The 18595-nt window shown below is 39.8% G+C and overlaps 1 protein-coding gene and 1 long non-coding RNA gene across 3 annotated transcripts in view; one reads left to right on the top strand and one right to left on the bottom strand.

Moving 5' to 3' along the window:
• Positions 1–12111, top strand: part of LOC148428282 (uncharacterized) — a 19012-nt gene extending 6901 nt beyond the window's left edge. Inside the window, exons 3-6 of the long non-coding RNA XR_015864901.1 lie at positions 5630–5681; positions 6676–6799; positions 6899–6994; positions 11516–12111. This is a non-coding gene — a long non-coding RNA (uncharacterized LOC148428282). The remainder of the gene's footprint in view (positions 1–5629; positions 5682–6675; positions 6800–6898; positions 6995–11515) is intronic.
• ampd2b (adenosine monophosphate deaminase 2b) overlaps positions 1–18595 on the bottom strand; it is a 23259-nt gene extending 4664 nt beyond the window's left edge. Inside the window, exons 1-12 of one of the 2 annotated variants that reach the window (XM_088408931.1) lie at positions 18442–18595; positions 6857–6981; positions 6647–6777; positions 5791–5859; positions 5610–5712; positions 5328–5526; positions 3334–3475; positions 2334–2423; positions 1449–1578; positions 1189–1383; positions 987–1118; positions 73–236 (exon numbers count right to left, since the gene is read on the bottom strand). In XM_088408931.1, the coding sequence (XP_088265057.1) occupies positions 73–236; positions 987–1118; positions 1189–1383; positions 1449–1578; positions 2334–2423; positions 3334–3475; positions 5328–5526; positions 5610–5712; positions 5791–5859; positions 6647–6777; positions 6857–6981; positions 18442–18535 (1574 nt within the window). In that variant the 5' untranslated portion in view covers positions 18536–18595. Of the gene's footprint in view, positions 1–72; positions 237–986; positions 1119–1188; positions 1384–1448; positions 1579–2333; positions 2424–3333; positions 3476–5327; positions 5527–5609; positions 5713–5790; positions 5860–6646; positions 6778–6856; positions 6982–11509; positions 11677–18441 lie in introns of those variants that run through there. The other variant, XM_088408932.1, reaches the window with a different exon arrangement.

Genomic DNA, 18595 nt, shown 5'->3' with positions numbered 1-18595 from the left:
AATCGGAGAAATCTCAAGGTTAGCCCGTCGAGAGGAGATTTGAATACATCTCGGGAAGCGCGTTTCGCTTACAAAAGGCGCGGCATCTGCACCAGCCAGCGCACGTTGTCCGAGTAGACCTGGTGCTTGACGGCCCATTTGGCCAGTTTGTCCCATTCGTCTCTGGAGCGCCCGTACACGGACAACCTCAGCTCCACGTTCTGGTACTTGCTCTCCTCCAGGTCAGCCATCACCTCCTGAATGACAAAATAGAATTCTTCTGTCTTTTTGGTGAAGACCTGATGCTCATCTATTGACTTCTTGTACAAGATTTGTGCTCTGCATATTGAAATATAAGGAAAATATCTATGCATGTTAGGAGGTTGAGGGAAATAAATTGGAATAATTCAATTAAGCTATCGTTTTAAAAATCAAAAGATTTGAAAATGAAGCAAAATGGTGACTGAGATTTTTGCAAAAGTGTTGGAATGCTGGTTAACAAGACATGTTTGCAATTGCTACTCACTACTTTGTTGTGGCATTTTGTGGGATAGTCCATTTATTTCTTTTTTGTAGTGTTCATATTTTGAGTTTCAGTAGATATTTTAGTGCCATTTTTAGCACAACACTTGAAAATATTTGAAGTACCTGAGATTAAATATCTGGACACTTAAATTGCATTTTGGGGATTGAACGAGATAGTTTCATAAAACTAAATTATTTTTCACGCACAAATAATAATGGAATAAATCTGACTTAATGTGAGGAGCAATTTTGAAATTTTGTGGAGATTTTTGCAGGTTGATCGCAGAGACCGCAAGCAAAGGTTTTTATTAAAGAATAATATGATATCTGTTATACATAGTTACTTATCAGTGATGGGAAAATTAAGTTTTATGAACCACTTGTTTTTTTTTTTTCCAATTGGGGGTTCTCGCGATGAAAGGCGTTGAGAATGCCCTAAATTTTCCCGATGCTTTTGAGGTACATCGTAATTGCGAGCGCACCTTAATAATGTGACCAAAGTATTTCCCTTCCACGTGATTGTCCGTTTTGATGAAGATCTCTCTCAGGATGGATTCGCCAATGGGATTGTACTTGGCGTTGAACTTGTCAAATCGATGGAAAGTGTTGCGGTCCTGCAAATGGAGGAAAAAAAATGTCAAAATGGCGCCAATCCGCATCCTGTTCATATGGCTCTGAACTTACCGCATGCATGTCCAAGGTGTCCACACTGAGATCAAAAGCCGTCAGGTTCATACTCTCAAACACCTCCATGAGCGTCTGACCTTTTCCTCTCTCCACATGCACAATCTCCTGCGGATACTTCTTCATGGCTCTTTTAATAAAGCGCAGAAGATGCTTTTGGTTCATGCAGGAGGAGGCGTGGATATGTGTGTCGACCTGCGGACAAACGCGCAAACGGTACGCTGATTCCGCCACTAGTTGGGAGATTTGACTGACGTTACCTTCCGGATGTTGTAAAAGTCTCGATGCGGGACTTTTTTCTGGGCGGCCAGTTCTTTCATTTCATTCAGGAGGATGTGCATCTGGAACTTGGAGCTTAGGTACTGCAGGCGACGGTAGCAGAAGGACTTCCTACGGTGAAAAAAATACCCGTATTGCGTCGCACCAGAGGAGCCCAGAAATTTTCCTTTGTTTTACGTTGCAATATGTGTCAATAATATGTCTGGAATAGCTAGAACCTGTCCTAGCCAATGTGGCGCCCACCTGCATTCCCCATTTAGTAGTGATGCTAAAATGAAGCTTCATGAAGCACCTGTTTTTGTTTTACACCCTAGTTGATTAAAATATACATGAAATGTTTGAAATTCCCCCTTGACACTTTGAACCAAATGTTTTGTCCAGAAGAGTCCAAAAATATCACACGTGGTTCGTCAAGCTTCATTTTTTTTAATATAGTTATTTTAAAGGTGAATTTTCACATGAGATTTGGCGCCCCCTACAGTCCTCTTGTGACTTTACTTCAGATGTCAACAGTCAACACCAAAAGTTATCTTTCAACTCTTTAATTTCATCAGTTTTGTTCTTATAAATCAAATATTAGTCCCCCCAAAAACGGATAAGAACCTTTATGATCCACATATGACAACTGCCATCTGCGTAGATCAATTTTTAATATATTACGGTAGTAACTGGGTCTTATGAAACTGGCATGTCTGCCTTTTGCCTAAAGCTTCTCGTGACCCAGAACAAGATAAGCGCTATACAAAGTGCTTTGATGAATGGCTTTCAATGCGGACCAATTGGCTGTTTCCATACCATTTCATAATAAAAAGTGATACGGAGATTATAAGGGTGGCAAAATTGTTCAAGAAGGAAAAATAAAATACACTGGTCCGTTGATGATGAGGGCCATCATGACGTTCATGTCAGCGATGTACTCCTGCAAGTCGGGATACGGCAGATCCAGCTCTGTGCTCCTGCAAAAGCCACATGCAAACACAAGAGATGAATCGAAATATTTTGTCGAGAAAATGTCTGGGAACTGGGTTGGAGTATGCTAGAAAGGAATTTAAAAACGTATTTCAATGTTAAATTCAGGTTTGCTCTTTCTCAAGCAAAGAGCATGCAAAATATTTATTATTTATAATAAACACATTGTACATGGATCTGGCTTGTACACTAAGCTAAATTGAATGACAACTGTACCGGTTGAGCCATTTAATTCTATTAAATCGTCTTTAAAAAGTACAGTAATCCGACTGCTTATCATCGCCAAATGAAACGGAGCACTCAAATTCTGCTAGCTAGCGGCTAATTTATGCTATACGCTGCTAATTCTCATAAAGCCTGTTGAGCGTTGGCGTAACTATGCTTCTGGAAGGAATTTGAAAATAAAGGCGTCATACCTTACTTGTACCGTCACTACAGTTTATTTTGAAGGATTGGCTGGCTTCCTCGCAACGTTTGACTTTAACTACGACACAGTGGCTTGACATGCAGCACATTGTCCCGTATTGCTCATAGCACCAAACAATGTCACCATAATGAAGTCTTTTGTTGACGATTGAACGTGATTCCAGAAGAATGATGTGTCATTTGTATCGGTAGTTGCAGCACGTGCTTCCAGCAAGAACTTCAAAATAAAAGCATCCAAAAGGCAAATGTGTTATTATGGTATTTGTTTTGGTAAGGTTTATCTTGAAGTTCTCACCACTTTTGAGAAGAAAATAGATCTCGTGCTGTGCAGGGTCGAGAAATCTAACATTCTAGACTCGCGAGATCTCCTTGTAGAAGATCTCGTTCTATCCCTAATAAATCGCACTTCAATTTATTTCAAAACTGTACCGATTATGAATGAATTGAGGTATAAGTATTACGTGAACTTACTTGTCCATCATTTCTGTCGACGTGTACACATGCATGACCCCGTCCACCATCTTGCAGCCGTAACCCGTGTCGGGTGGCATGGCGCTCGGGTCCTGGTTCTTGTAGGGATGTGTTCCAGAAACAGGAGGGTGCACCGTGGCATCTGAGGGAGGACAAAATGTCACAGCCGGTGGCAGCTTTCAGGGGGGTGGAAACACACATGCGACTCATCTTTCAGCGTAAAAAAAGGGCCCGCACGCTGGGCGGCCTGCTCAGAGGTGTCTAACAGATGGATGCTGGTTCGGTGTTAATGTGGGAGTAATGTTGCAGGATGATAGTAAGGCGCCGATTTACTTTTCTTCTCAAGAGACATATCAGAAAAAGGCTGCGAGGAAGAGGAGTTATTTGTAAAAAAACGGGACTTCACTCTACACCCGTTATGTTTTTATTAGTTCACGCGTAGTTTTTTCTTGCGATTAAAAGCATCAACCGTGTTTTTTTTTTTCTTCTTTTAAATGCAGTAAACCATTAGTTTTGTGATGAGTCCTTTCTGTTTGCAGGGCTCGGCAATCCAAAATGTTGAAAGAGCCGTAATGAACTAAAGACACAAAAGACAGGAGCCGCAAAAGGAATTGAAAGGCTACTCTAAGCCTTAGGCAACACTATAATTAGCCTTATATCAAAATGAATAAATATGCTGCAATAATGAGCCTTCATGATTAAATGTTTATTTTCACTCAAGCACGTCCTAGAGAGGATGACACACCATGTGACTTCTCGGCGATACAATGGTGCTTTATTAATGTATTAGGTTTCGTCGCATTGATGAAATTAGAGAAATAGAATATGGAAAATGAGACGCCATCATCAAACCTGAGCAAAAAAAAAAAAAAAACACAATAAAATCAGAAATTGCTTCATAAAAACAGCTAGTTTGTTACTAAAAATGCAATGTTGAAATGTATTATTTGTTCTGGACATCATTGTTAACAAGATAAAAACGGTCTCTGTTAAAGGTGTTAATTTATGGAATAATTATGGACCACATCTGAAAAAATGTGAATCATATACTGCCTTCAGAGAAAGGTTTAAAAAAAACTGTTACTTAAATATATGGCTCATGTATAAAACTGTTTTATTAATGACATTACATTATTTTGCCATATATTATTCACTTAGTGTTTCTATAGCATGTGACAACTTAGCGAAAACAAATTCGTGTAAAAAACATGTAAAACACGTAAACTTCTAAACTGCTATGTGTATTGTTGATTATTTTCTGTAATTTGATTTTTTTTCTCATTTGTATTGTGTTTATATGTTCAATAAATCAAATCATATCACAAAGATATATTCCCCCCATCTTTTTACATTTTTATACATTTTTTAAATAGTTCCAGTGAACCACTAGGGCGGTGAGAGGCATGTGTTGCTGCCCCCGTTTATAAATTATTACTTCTCGTATTTTTCGGACTATAAGCAGCACCGGAGTATAAATTGCAACACCAAAAATCTAATCGAATTTTATTTTTTTGTCATGTATAGGCCTCACCGGATTATAAACCACAAGGTGTAACATCTGATATTTACGCCCAACAATAGTACATGAACGTATTTTTCTCTTTTTGTTTTTATTTAACCCTTTTTTTTCTTCTATTTAAGACTTTTATTTTACTTTTTTTAACCGCTTGGTTGCAGCAACGTCACGCCTTCAACTCAGACCGAACACGTCCGCTCATTTAGAAATGAGCAGCACCAACATATTTTCAACACGCTCGGACTGTTAGAATACTGCACCAACACAACAGTAACGTGGCCGATTGTGTTTACTTGTGGTGACTTACCCGCTATTGAGTAAAATAGCAGTTAGCTCGCTTTGTGTTCGATTTTGGTCAAGTGAAGGTAGTTGCCGAGAAGTGCGGTGTTAATAGAATGATAAGAAAACAAATAGGGCTTCGAGCAACAATTTTACTGTGTTTTTGTAACGACTTCATAATTTGTGATCATGAGCAAACCTGCTGCGACAGTGGCTTCCGTCGCCTCCTGGATTTCCTCCTCATAGATAGTAAGGTCGAGGGGTCGCTCGCTGAGCTCTTGCAGGTATCGGGCGGTGGTCCTGCAGAAACTCTGCAGCGACAGGCCCATGTACTTCTGTCTTATGAACAGGGCTTTCACCACACACTTTGCAGCATCCAGCAAGTCTGTGAATGGAACCTGGATCGGGATGCAAGGAAACAAGAACCGATGAGGAACACGTGTGAAACTGTTAAGATGTGAGACACGGTGAAAAGACTAACTCCACATTTCTCCTCCCCAGAGATGGTGACTCGCTGGTACTCTCTTTCTGGGAGGAGTTCTCTCTCCAGCAGGTCTGGCGCCTGGCTCTGCTGCTTCAAGTATCTGATAGAAAATATCCGTTGTTTTTTTTTTTTTTCTGTTCAGGTAATTGAGCGAGTAATTGGCAGGCAGTGCACTCACTCCAGATCCGTGGCGCTGTCTGTTTTCAGAAACTCCTGTTTGGCTCGCAGCAAGATGTCTGGTTCAAACCTGTGAACAGAATATTACTCTTCTTGATTTGTTTCTGCCATTTGAAATTTCATTGCAAACAAATCAGAATGTTCATCTTTTTTTTTTTCAGGCACTTTGATGCACCTGGCTCTTTTTTTCAGTTTTAGACTAAGCTGTAACTGGTATAAATACTGTAAAAAATAACAATTGTTGAAAGTTGATTTATATTGCTTTTTTTTCTTTTGTTAATGTTAAAAAGGACATAGGTATACACTTTTTATAGCTAATCATCAATTATAGTCAGAGCATCAAGTGGGGGGGGGGCAAAAAGTTTTCTCTTTCCTGGGGGGGCTTAGCAAAATATAATTGAGACGCACTGCTCTAGCTACTAAATGCACTAAAGCGATTGGTGTTTTTCAGTACTAAGCTACTCGACTAGGTACTAAATTACTCAAGTAATCGCTTTTGATTACTTTTATGAATATAAATTGATTTGTTTAGTATTTAAATCCCTAAAGTAAGTGATTAGTTTTGTGTCTGCTTGCCATTTGAGATCCTCCTTTAGCCAAAACGTACCTAATTAACTGCAATAATTGATTTCGTTGTACTTAATTATCGAAAATAATTGCTCACTCCGGCACTCTTAGTTTAAAGATGCGCAATGTAATGCATTTCGTTTCTAAAGTCAGAGCACCATCTAGAGGACTGAAAAAAATCCATCGGTGGTTCACGAGGCTTCGTTTTTCCATTACGAAAACGAGATGAGCCGGGTGGAATCTTCCATGGAAGGAGAGGACCATTAAGTTCCTCGGTGTTGCCCGCTCACTTGACATCCTGGCTGATTTGCCTCTCCAGGCGCTGGCGTCGCTCCTCGAGCTGTTCGATGGGGCTGTCCTCCGGGAATTCATAAGGAGCGCTGCGCATCTCACTCTCGGCCAGGCTGCGTGAAAATAGTTCCTTGGCGGACACACACGCACGGGTACAACTCTGATATTGTCGGATGTTCATACAGAAAAAGTTACAGCGGAGAACCAACCTCAGCAATTTCCTTGTATTTGCCGTCCATGGATGTACGCAGGTCTATGGACTGCTTCAAGGCCACGGGGATCCCTGGCAAGGAATGCTGGGGAGTGAGGAGGTGGCGGCTGCCGCGGAGGTCGACTGGAAGAAGGAGGTCAGTGTTACATCTCAGGAGAAGTGAACGTGTCTAGCTGTCTGTTCATACGTCATGCATTTTATGATTGACCCCCAATTCCCGTCATTCTTTATTGTGATCAAATTAGACAAAGCCAAAGAAAAGCAATGATTTTTTAAATGATTTTTTTGCACCGGTGGGACTTATAGTTTTGCTAGACTTAATCCGTGATCTGGACACTGCAAATTCCTCCGTCGGAGGAAAAGTAGGAAGAGTCGTCATGCCATGTGTCGCAACAACATACCGTAACATGCTAGCTAGCTACCGCTTACAAGCTACGATGACAAACTTAAAAATAAACACCAAGTAATACGCAAAGGTCAATGCAATAGTCTTATCAAGCTTTTATTTTGAAGTTTTTCTTTAGAGGTTTGGTTGCATTTCTTGCGTTTCGATTAGTTTGACATACAATGTTCCAGCAGCTGTGGCCCGAGGACCGTATGGTGCATTCGGATGCAGTCCAACATTTCAAACTCATGCAGAATTAAAGGACATAAATGCATGAAACGTCATTAACTGCAATAATAATATTAATAATAATACTTAATAAAGACATGTTATGATGTTTTGTTTACATAACATATATATATATATATATATATATATATATATATATATATATATATATATATATATATATATATATATATATATATATATATATATATATATATATATATATATATATATATATATATATATATATAGTGACGTGTGCAAACACTTCTTGAAAAGGCTGAGCAAAAAAACACAAGACAAAGCCAAAAGGAGCCAAAATAGTCGTAGCAACTTTGTGTCGTGCTGCACCTTCCGCTGGACACCAGCGCCCAAACACATCCTACACAACACATATGACATGTTTGCCAGGAAAACATAACCAGCTTTAATTACATCATCTTTGCTAAACACTCATTCTTAAGAGCGAAGAAATCCTAATGGCTGGAACCATATTGGGGAACCTAACCTTCCTTTAAGGGTAGGAAAATATTTGGTTTTATAATACAATAAAACCCCAGCTAAACAACAATTCTTAACCAGTTCTTTGTTTGAATCACGTGCCCTGACGTCTTTAGTTTTTTTTCGAAGCGGTGATGTCACGAACGCCATGCATATAAAGATTTCTCTGGTCCGCTGTCTGTTAGCACGCTCTGTTGGTCCTCAAATTCAAAAACGTTGCTCGCCGTCGATTATTGCCTATTAACGCATTGGAAATTGTGCCGTACCTCCATGGCGTAAACTGCTCGGTAGCTATCGCAGCGTCACTTCCGGTAGCCCTAGCGGTGGATGGAAAATAACTAAACTGGCGATTCCTCAAAGTGGATGTCAACCCAAACGTTGTCATATGTGTGCCCCTCTAGTCTAGAAAGAGAATTCCGATTAATATGACGTTTGTGTAATATAAATGAATGAATCTCAAGGGGCGACCATTTTCACACTTGATGCCAATTAAAAATGACATCACGCTTGCTCAGTGCTCAAGAAACAACCAAACACTCCTGACCTGTTTTTCTGAGTTTGGTCATGTGACATTGGCAAGATGAGCTGTAATTCGTTGCTACCAGCACTGAGCAGCTGTGATGTCAGTTTTAATCGACAGTCAGTCAAGATGGATCAAATCCGGTGGATTTTGCGCCTTAATACATACATATTCCACAAATGCAATATCAACCAAAATACTGTTTAGGCTCGTGGGGCTGCATAGGCCATAGGATTGTAATGACAATTTTGGGTTGACTTCCATTTTTTCATTCATTTATTCATTTCAAGTTTTTGTCTGGGGGGTGGGGTCAAAAATGACTGGTACTAAATGAATCAATTACTTCCAATAATGACTAACTTTATTAATAATTATTAAAATAATGATTATTTTAGTCTTTAATTACCTGAATTAATCAGTTAAATAATTCATGTGGATCCAGCAATTTTTAGACATTTCTTTACTTGAAAAATGACTGGTACTAAATGAATCAATTACTTCCAATAATGACTAACTTTATTAATAATTATTAAAATAATTATTATTTTAGTATTTCATTACCTGAATTAATCAGTAAATTAATTCACGTGGATCTTTACTTGAACAATTTTGGGAAAAAATTGGACTTAAAAAAAATTGTAAAAATATTCACTAATTCCTATTAATATTATTAAAATATTAATAATACTATGGTTGACAATTTCTTAGGGATGGCAGGTATGTATTACAATACATATTACCAATGAAAATGTGAATTTCACAACTCTTTTAAATTCTTTGATTGTCAATCGATTCTGTCAAATTTCTCCTCTCTCGTGTCTTTTTCAATGCTTCAATTTGATGTCAAAAAATGATTTGACCTTTTACGAGCCTGTTCCAAAGCGCAACTCTTATCTTTGATGGCAAATATACCACAAAGACGCTCTGCTCCGCCGCTATGCAAAGCGATGACCCGCTAAGACGTTAGTCTCGCCTCCCGTCACTTCGGGCCATATCACTTCTCTCCGATAACACGGGATAGCGTTGCGGAGGGCAGCATGCGGCCGGCGGCAAAGACAAGTGAAGCCGAGCCCGACGGACCTGCGGCTAATCCCCTAATGGCCGCTATATTTGGATCAGATGCATCTACGGTTACATAATATCTCATGGCCTTATAAGCAGAGTGGCGAGCCCTCGTACAATGTAAGTCATCATTTACTTTATGATGCCGCGTAATCCGTTCAACGCGGGATATTATCGATCGAAATGCACCGGGCCAAAGCACTGGAGGGTGAAACGGACGGCAAACGACCTTGAGGCTTTGTCTGGTGTCTGGATCTTTTTTTTTTTTTTTTTTTAAACAACAATATATGTTCGTCCCCGGTCAGACTAGGAATGAGGTCGAATAGTATCGTCTTGTCAAGAGACAGCCGTTGCATGAATATTTCAACAACTGCGGGCGAGAATCCAATAATTTAAAACCTTACATGCAGTACAATGTGCAGTGTTGTTACAAGAATTTAAATAGTGGAACTCAAAAGGTCTCAAATGTCCAGAAAAAATCCTTAAAACTACCATTTTTGTCATCTTTCACTCGTACAATTCATCTGGAAGAACGAAAACCACCAGTCCAAACCGCTTTAACAAATACTACAAAAACAAATACCGTTCAAGTACCCCCACAACTACCGACGTTAAAATACAGTACAGAAGTTGGCGGAAAGAATCTCAGTCCATTTATGAGATTTTATTCGCAAATGTTATTTTAAATCAGTGTGACATTATTTACAGTTTGAATATTAACACTGAACTCAAATACGGAATATAAATGCTGTACTGAAACAATGAATGAATTCAAATGTAATGCACATAAAAACAAATTGTACATAATAAATGTGTTAGTCTTACTTCAAACTTAATACAAATTTACTTGAAATAACAAAAACACAACTTTTAAGATGCAGTCCATTCGATAATTTAGCCGCTACTTTGTGTTAAATATGAATAATTGTCAGAGCGCAATTGTTACAAATGGTACAAAAAATGCTAAAGATATTAATCAAAATATGTAATCAATTGATCTGATTAATCTCTTTTGAATCTCACCGAAATATTTAACAAAATCCTCGAGTGGGCTTTTTTTTTTTTACATGTATTTCATTGTCGCGGCAGATGAAAAGATCGATAAACAACAAAAATGTAACTCATTTATTTTCTTTAACATATGCAGTTTTAAGCATTTCGCTTTAACCTTTAGTTTCTGCCATCACGAGAAATGATGCGGTTTTCTTTTGCCAAATAATTAAAAATCAACATTAAAACAAAATCTCATCTGTTGTGTCCGTCGCAAGCTCACTCAAGTGCGGATGTTGCCCTGGCTGCTTTGCATTGATGCGGTAGGCTAAACTTAACATGCTTCTATCATGAGTAATTAAGTTACTTCTTACAAAGAATGCATATTACTCTATCAATCTTTTATGCCTTTGAAGCTTCAAATTAACAAAGCCAAGTAGACAATTTGTTTTCCATAATGATCTCGCCTAATGCTAAAAAATCCAACAACAGCAGTCGTGTGAGTGGATTCTGGTGGAAAGTTCTCCTTCAACGCATCCAGGTTTTGTTTACAATCGCTAAGTACAACAACCACTTTGACCCTTGAGTAGTGTAAGCGATTTTTGCAGAGGTTGGAGCAGGGGGTGCACCGCTGATAGGCATGAGGAGAGAATCGTTGCAAGTGGAAGGCGGGGTAGGAGAGCAGGATTTGTGCTTTTTGCTCAGGATAAAGCTTATACGGCCAAGCGTGCCTTTTTCCAGAGCCTGCACGTCGACAGGCCCCAGAAAGGGAAGGAAAGAAAAGGCCAGATGACGCATGCCTGCCAAATGGCCAAGGATGCCATCTTCTGTTCTTTTTTTTTTTAAGGTGACTTCAATACAACAGAGAGGGAGGAAGCAAACAAGAGAAATGGGGGAAAAAAAAAAACACAACATTCAGGTGACACAATCATTCGTCCTTCTTACTCTATCCCTGTCATACATACAATTAGGTGGTCCGGCAGATCCATGCCTCTTTCCTGGTTCGGGCCAGCTGTCGCTGCACTTGATGCCTTTGGAGCTGATCTCACTCTTTTAAGGGCCTCTGACATCTCAACGGAATGTACCACGAGAGAGTACGGCGGAGGGGTGCCGGTTGACGGCGTGCATCACCGTTGAATGCGGAAAGTCCATAGTGCGGCATAAAAAGCTCCCCCCCCACCCCCACCCCCACCCCACCTCTCTCCTCTAATCCCCGCGGTTCTTTCCGCTGAAGGCACCATGTACTCCAGATGTGTGTGGTCCGGCTTGATGAATCGGAAAACACTACAAGATGAGGAGGAATGAGCAAAAATGAGACCGGCACCTCCACCCCTTCGCCTCTCGCAATGATGAAATTAAAGGGGCAGCACGTCCACCTCGTTATGATTTCAATCATTTAAGGGCGCACCTTCACTTGTGTGCGTGCACGTGAAACATGATACGCGAGGAAGCAATCGTTGTGAAAGCCTGCAAATTACACATTGCCTGGCAGGCCTCAACTGCCTGCACGCAAGGTAAATTTGCACTTGATAATAACCATGGCTGCAAACATGTCCGCCCACCTGGTCTGTACACAAACATATATATATATATATATATATATATATATATATATATATATATATATATATATATGTTAGGGTTTCAAAAAACGTAGGGTTTCTACGAAGGGTTTGTGTTAGTATTTCAAAATAAAATTTAAATGTAGGGTCAAGTGTATGGGTTTGGGTGTTTGGGTGATTGGCTTTGAAGACGCTTTTTGAACGTGTTTTAGCTCTCAAAGTTGGGTTTTAATCCTTTAGGGGCCAGAGTTTTTTCCAATAAAATATTCCAATTTTCTATCATCAAAAGGTTGTAACTTGAAAACGGTCAGCGATAAAGCTATACTGTAAAAGATGTTTGGTGCAACATTGCTACTTTTGTGCTTAAAGAGCTACATTTTCAGTTACCTTTTGAATTAGATTTGGAGTTTCAAAGTAGGGTTTCAAATAAGGTTTAGCATTCCAAAGTAGGATTTGAATTTCGGGTTAGGGTTTCAAAGTAGGGTTTCAAACTAATGTTAAAGTTTCAAAGTATGGTTTAAGGTTACAGATTCAAAGCTGGGTTTCAAACTCGAGTTTAAAACTATTGTCAAGGTTTTCAAAATGGGGGCAATTTATTAGTTGCCAAGATACCTATCATGTGTATTTTATGGAGGAAACTGGAGTACCCGGAAAAAACTCACATGGGCACGGGGACAACATGCAAACCTCACACAGGAGGGTCAATCAAACCCATGACCTCCCAATGTGAGGTGAACATGCTAACAAATCTGAATTTTCTGAAGCCAAGCGTGTCTTTCTTCAGGGTGACAGGATGTGTTGCAGGCGTTACACACACACACACACACACACGCACAGCAGATGTGTGTGCCAGCGAGGCAAATGGATGACTGCGCCAAAAGGCTGCACCAAGTCCATCAAGCATCTAACATAACCGCCGTCTGTTGACAGGAGCAACAGAACACAAGGAGGCCAAAGAACAACAGCAAATGGACTTGAGTGCAAATAAACAGCAGCTTGTGCTATGAGGGCGTGGCCCAAGATGATTTTGTCTGCCAGTCAATCATTGATCTCAACGATATATTAGTCATGCGAGTTATGTCACATGAGGGAGTGAGGGGGATCTATTATTCATTATTATCCTTGTGATAATTACAGAATGTGTTCTGGCGGTGCCCCCCCCCCCCCCGACGTGCGTGGCCGTGAGGTGACATCGAGATGAAGGCTTCAATGAACCATCATTAAGGTCACACAAACCAACAATTATTTTCCTTTGCTCGATTGCACCTTTTAATGGGAAAGGGACTGCGTTTTTTTCTGTTTACCTTTTAAATCACGTCCAGGGGATTCCTTTCTGAATACTTGTATTTCTGCGTATTGACGTATAATCTTACAGGAAATATTTAACGACTGTGTTTTTCGGAGTATTATCCGTACAAAAAGTCAGATAGCACCGGCGTCGATCGGGATCGGTGCACATTGAATACTTCTCATACAGTGTACTGCATAGGTGTGGACCTCCAGTCCTCGAGGGCCGGTATCCTGCATGTTTTTGAACCTTCTTTCTCAAACACACTTGATTCAAATGATAAGGATCATTTCCAAGCTCCTGCAGAGCTTGCTAATAAGCTAATCATTTGAATCATGAAAACTGGAAATCTTGCTGGATACCGGTCCTCGAGGACTGGATTTTGACACCTATGCTGTACTGGATGACTTGATGATTATGATTTTGCAAATATAGATGATTACAAAGCCTTTTTATAAAGTCGGTTCTAAAGGAACCTAGATGCATTTCAAACTAGTTCCTGACGTGTTGGCTTTTGTTGATAGATCGCATGTACCGCGACATAGATGAAACAATTGATTTAATCTAGACAGAGGCGTAAAAGTACACAGGATCCCGGAACACTTGTAGAGCAGGTCGCAGCAGAAGTGGTAAAGTTTCACCTCTTTCACACCTAGTACTTATACACTTGTGGGGGATGTGGTCTCACTGAGGAATGCAGATGTGTCTGTGCATGTGTGTGTGTGTGTGTGTGGGTATAGTGTCTTCAAAGTCCTTTGTCCACAGATCATTCCCATAAAATAAGGATTGGCATATTTTTTTGAGTACTTTGACGCACTCGGTCAGTTTTTTTTCAGTTTCAGACTAACCTATTAGGTTAACCTATAACTGACATAAACACCATAAAAAATAGTTAACCGTTGCAGAAAGTTGATTTACAGTATTTTTCTTTTGTTAATGTCAAAATGATTACACTTTTAGGTATACCATTTTTTTTTAGATAATAATCTTATTTATAGTGGGTGGAGTTTACACACTATAATTGAGAAGCAATGGATTTTGGAGTTTATTTTAGAGCTGGTTTTACTCTTAAAATAAGGGCAAGGATTAGTGTTACATTGTAACTCAATTCATACAAATTTTTGGAAGTTATATAGCATGAATTTTACTTTTCTGGCCCGCCTGAGAATCGATTTTCCTGTATGCGGTCCTTGAGCCAAAGTGGCAACCCTGCTCTAAAATATTGTAAGTAGTGAGTACATTTATGCACGTTTGTAATCGTGCCTCATTTAGACATAAGGACAAATCTAAAAACATAATGCCGAACGACGAAAGGGGGGGGCGAACGGCTCCGAACAAAGACTCGAGCCCCGTGGATCACAGTGAAGAGTCGTTTCAAAGACGTGAACGTCACATCACTGAAATATATCCTGCTGACTAAAATCCTTTAACCTCTGCACATTGTTATCGAGCCAGTTGAAGCATTTTAACAATTGGCGAGAAGCACGCGCAGAACAAAAAAAAAAAAAACCCATTGAGTGGACATTTTATACATCTCCCAAGTACCCTTTTCACAGCTAGATTATTGATAGGGCCACCTCGAGTGCTCGCCCCGCACAAAGCCTGGCGATTATATTGGAAACGTGCTCTCCACACGAGAGAGCAAGAGCTTGTGTAATTGACACGACTCCGAAAGGTTATACACACAGTGTGACTATAAACGTCAATTAGAGGCTGCACCGGCCTCTGCTGAGTCACCGCATCAGCAAATTGATTCAGTCTCACGGGTTCTCGTATCATCTTCGACGGGGAAGAATCAATAAACATTATATGGCGTATTCTATCAGCTTCTATAATGTTTTTATTCATTAGGGTCAATGGTGAGCTGGAGTCTCGACTAACTTACTTTAGCGATGAAGTAGAATTCAGCGGTCACAAACACCCCAACAATAGAGCTGGGATTCAAACTCCGGATCTCAAAACTGCAAGGCACAAAATTGTGGCATTGTCGGATCGGTAAATTTGGGATTTTCAGCGTTGTAAACTCATAGAATCGAATAGAGATCCGATGGCCCCGTATGGATTCATTAGACTTAATCTGTGAGCCATCGCCATGGATTGCTCATGAATGCCTTAGCGTTCTAGGCTTTTATTTTGAAAATTCCCCTCAGAGAGTTCCAATTACCTTGACGTCCCTGTGACTCCTTTCTCCCAAATTGTTGTCAACAAATTACATAGCAACCAACATATTGACTCATTCGGTGCCAAACACGTGTTTGTTTTACAAGTATTTTTAATTGTATTTAAGGTAATCAATTAATAATTAATGGTGCTGAATAACCTTAAGTAATCAAATACCTTAACACTTAATTACCTATGGTAATCAATTAATAATTAATGGTGCTGAATAACCTTAAGTAATCAAATACCTTAATACTTAAATACCCACGGTAATCGATTATCTTTTTAGTTAATTACCTAATCAAATACTAGAGGACTTAGATAATTGAAGTAATCAATTACCATTGGATCTAATTATCGAAAGAAACATGAAGTAGTACATGTAAATTTGTTAATATCTGCCATTTTTAGACCCTTCCTAGAAAATTACCTGGAACTGAATGTCTAGACTCTTAAAAATAAAACATAAAAATGTCTTTGGGATTGGATGAGTTAAAGAATCACATTTAATAGCTGATTAAGGATGTTCCTCAAGCTGCTGACATGAGGACGAGACGTATGGTGCATTCACATGCCATTGGAGAGCTCAGAAAAAAAATTGATGCATTAAACATGAATACAGTGGACCCCCGGGTTACGGCGTCCCTGGCTTACGTATTTTTTTTACGTTACGAAGTGGAATACTAAGATTTTCGTCTCCTCTTCACGCCATTTTTCCCGCTTCACGACATCAACATCTGTCATGACCAGTGGGGTTGGCTGTGTTTATGTTGTTTTGCCTCCCTCTTCAGGCGATTTTAGCTAATTGCTCTTATTTTCCGTTTGCGTCAAACTGCCTGCGCTGCAACTCGTCACGAAAATGCTGGTATGCTATAACAACAATGCATGCCAAGTAAATATGATTGGCCGCTGCTGCCCTGGCTCTGTTGGCGTCTAACAAGTGCCAGCGCACCCTCTTGTTGCACGGAAAACAAGACTATGCGGCAATCTGTTGGATTTATTCCAAGAACCAGCTGCATCATCATGACAAATTACATAATATTACTACGTCCAACACTAGAGCAGTCGCAAATACTTTGAGGTAGTAATTTAACAGTATGTTGCCGCAGTGGTGCAGCAGCACCGCATCGGTCAGAGCTGAAAGGTTTGACGTTCATGAAAGTAATTGCAGGTATTGAGCTCCAGCTTCTCCATGGCGCAAGTCTTTTATAATGTAGCAATGGATGGGGGTAGTTGCCATGTTGTAGTGGCCAATGAAACAGTCAAAATCATTTCTACGTGCGAATGACACGAGAGGGCCACGCTCCAATGCGATTAGCGTTCATTCATTCTTTCTGGACATGTGCCAGGGTTAAAAACATGTGAAGAGGAAAAAAAAAAAAAAAAATTAAAAACACATGAAGGAAGAAAACGTAGTCCCAGGCCCAGAAATATAATCTCAATTTACTTCAATTATTCCGGATAATGTTTATGTATAATTAACACCAGAGGTGGGCAACTTACATTTTTTTGCTTCGTCAGAGCCCCGCCCACCTTCCATCAGCATGGGTCTGTCATTTTTTCAAGTCGTATAAAATTCTAATTGTCGGTCCATCAGTCCGTGGATGTATTTTGGCCCAACCTTCCACCACCACCAGAGGGCGAAATTTAACTTTTTTTGTTTTTTGGTCCGTCATCCACCAGACGCTGGCCTACTTCTGTCTGCACTCAAACTCTTCTCTTTTTGATCTTACACCAGTAAACACCATTCTGTGGTTCTACAGTTACGCTGCAATTAAAACACAATAAAGTAATATAAGTGTAACACGAAAACAAAGCCAGCTAATGGGTTTTACCCTAGGCTATGAGACACCATCATGTTTAATGCAGAGGACAAGAGTGCAATTAGCAATCATGTCCACTGGATGGCATTATCATGCTTGACATGACCTGTAAATAGTGGACATTGGTTTATAACTGCCTGCCAGACAACGATAGAAGACGGTTTCATTAACATTTGACTAAATTTGTCTGAATTTCATTTGTTACATACACTACAAGTGTTGCTGAGTTTGAATTGACTAAAAAAAACGTCTGATATTAGGGAATTAAAAAAAAATACTTCTATCTTGCATTTCCTGCCCAAGAGCCAATCAGAGAAAGAATGCAATTTTTTTTCTGCATTCATTGGTTACTTGAAATACCCAAATGAACATCTTTTGTACCTGGCCTCGACTGAAAATAAGAACCAATCATCGCTCACCCGTTGGTCATGTGACGCTTGTATAATAATCTTGGTCGTCACCTGAACGTTCAGCATGCGATGACGATAGCAAGTTTTAAAATGTGTTTTTAAAAGCATGAATGATATGTTAAAATTAAGTCGATTAAGACAAAAACTCATTCAATGCCAAAGACGTCAATTTATGTATTTAAGGGCTCAGATGGTAAATCGCAGGTTTGTTTATTTATATATATTAAAAATGTTTTCAAGCGTTAGGTTAAAGGAGTGTCTAAAAGCGGCTGATTATTACAATGATTCATTATAAACAAAATATTCGCTTATTACTGCAAAAAATGACTTGATAAGTGGATTGTCCCTTTAAATGCCACGATGAAGTGCTTTTGCTAACACGTCTTGCAAACCACTCAACCTGAATACTGCAAAATCTTAATTTCACGATTTAGCTCATTTTCAAACCTTCGATTTGGAAAAAAAAAAAAAAACAGCGGTAAACAATGAACAGATTCATGCGTGTGTCGCTCTCAAGTTCATCTCGGTCGTGTAAAATAAAACGAGCTGCCTGCGCAGCCAATCAACAGGTTAGGCACGCATTTAAAAGTGCTTCGCCAAATACGAAGCGGTCAAAAACCTCGGCGAGGATTCCAAGCGTTCCCTGCCACTCACCGGTACTGGCCGTGTACTGCAGGCTTCCTCGCTTCCTGAAGGGGGAGAGGGGCTTGCTTTTGGCTGCCCCGGGGGGCACGTTGGAGGAGGACATGCTGCCACTTGCTCCTTTAGTCGGCAAAAAGAAGAACTGAGTGAGTCAGAGCTGCGGAGG

This window comes from Hippichthys cyanospilos, chromosome 2 (genome assembly GCF_059441005.1).
Source record: "Hippichthys cyanospilos isolate Australia breed blue-spotted pipefish chromosome 2, RoL_Hcya_1.0, whole genome shotgun sequence".
NCBI lineage: Eukaryota > Metazoa > Chordata > Actinopteri > Syngnathiformes > Syngnathidae > Hippichthys > Hippichthys cyanospilos.
The sequence above is the reverse complement of the archived record's forward strand: the minus strand, read 5'-3'. Positions and strand labels throughout refer to the sequence as shown.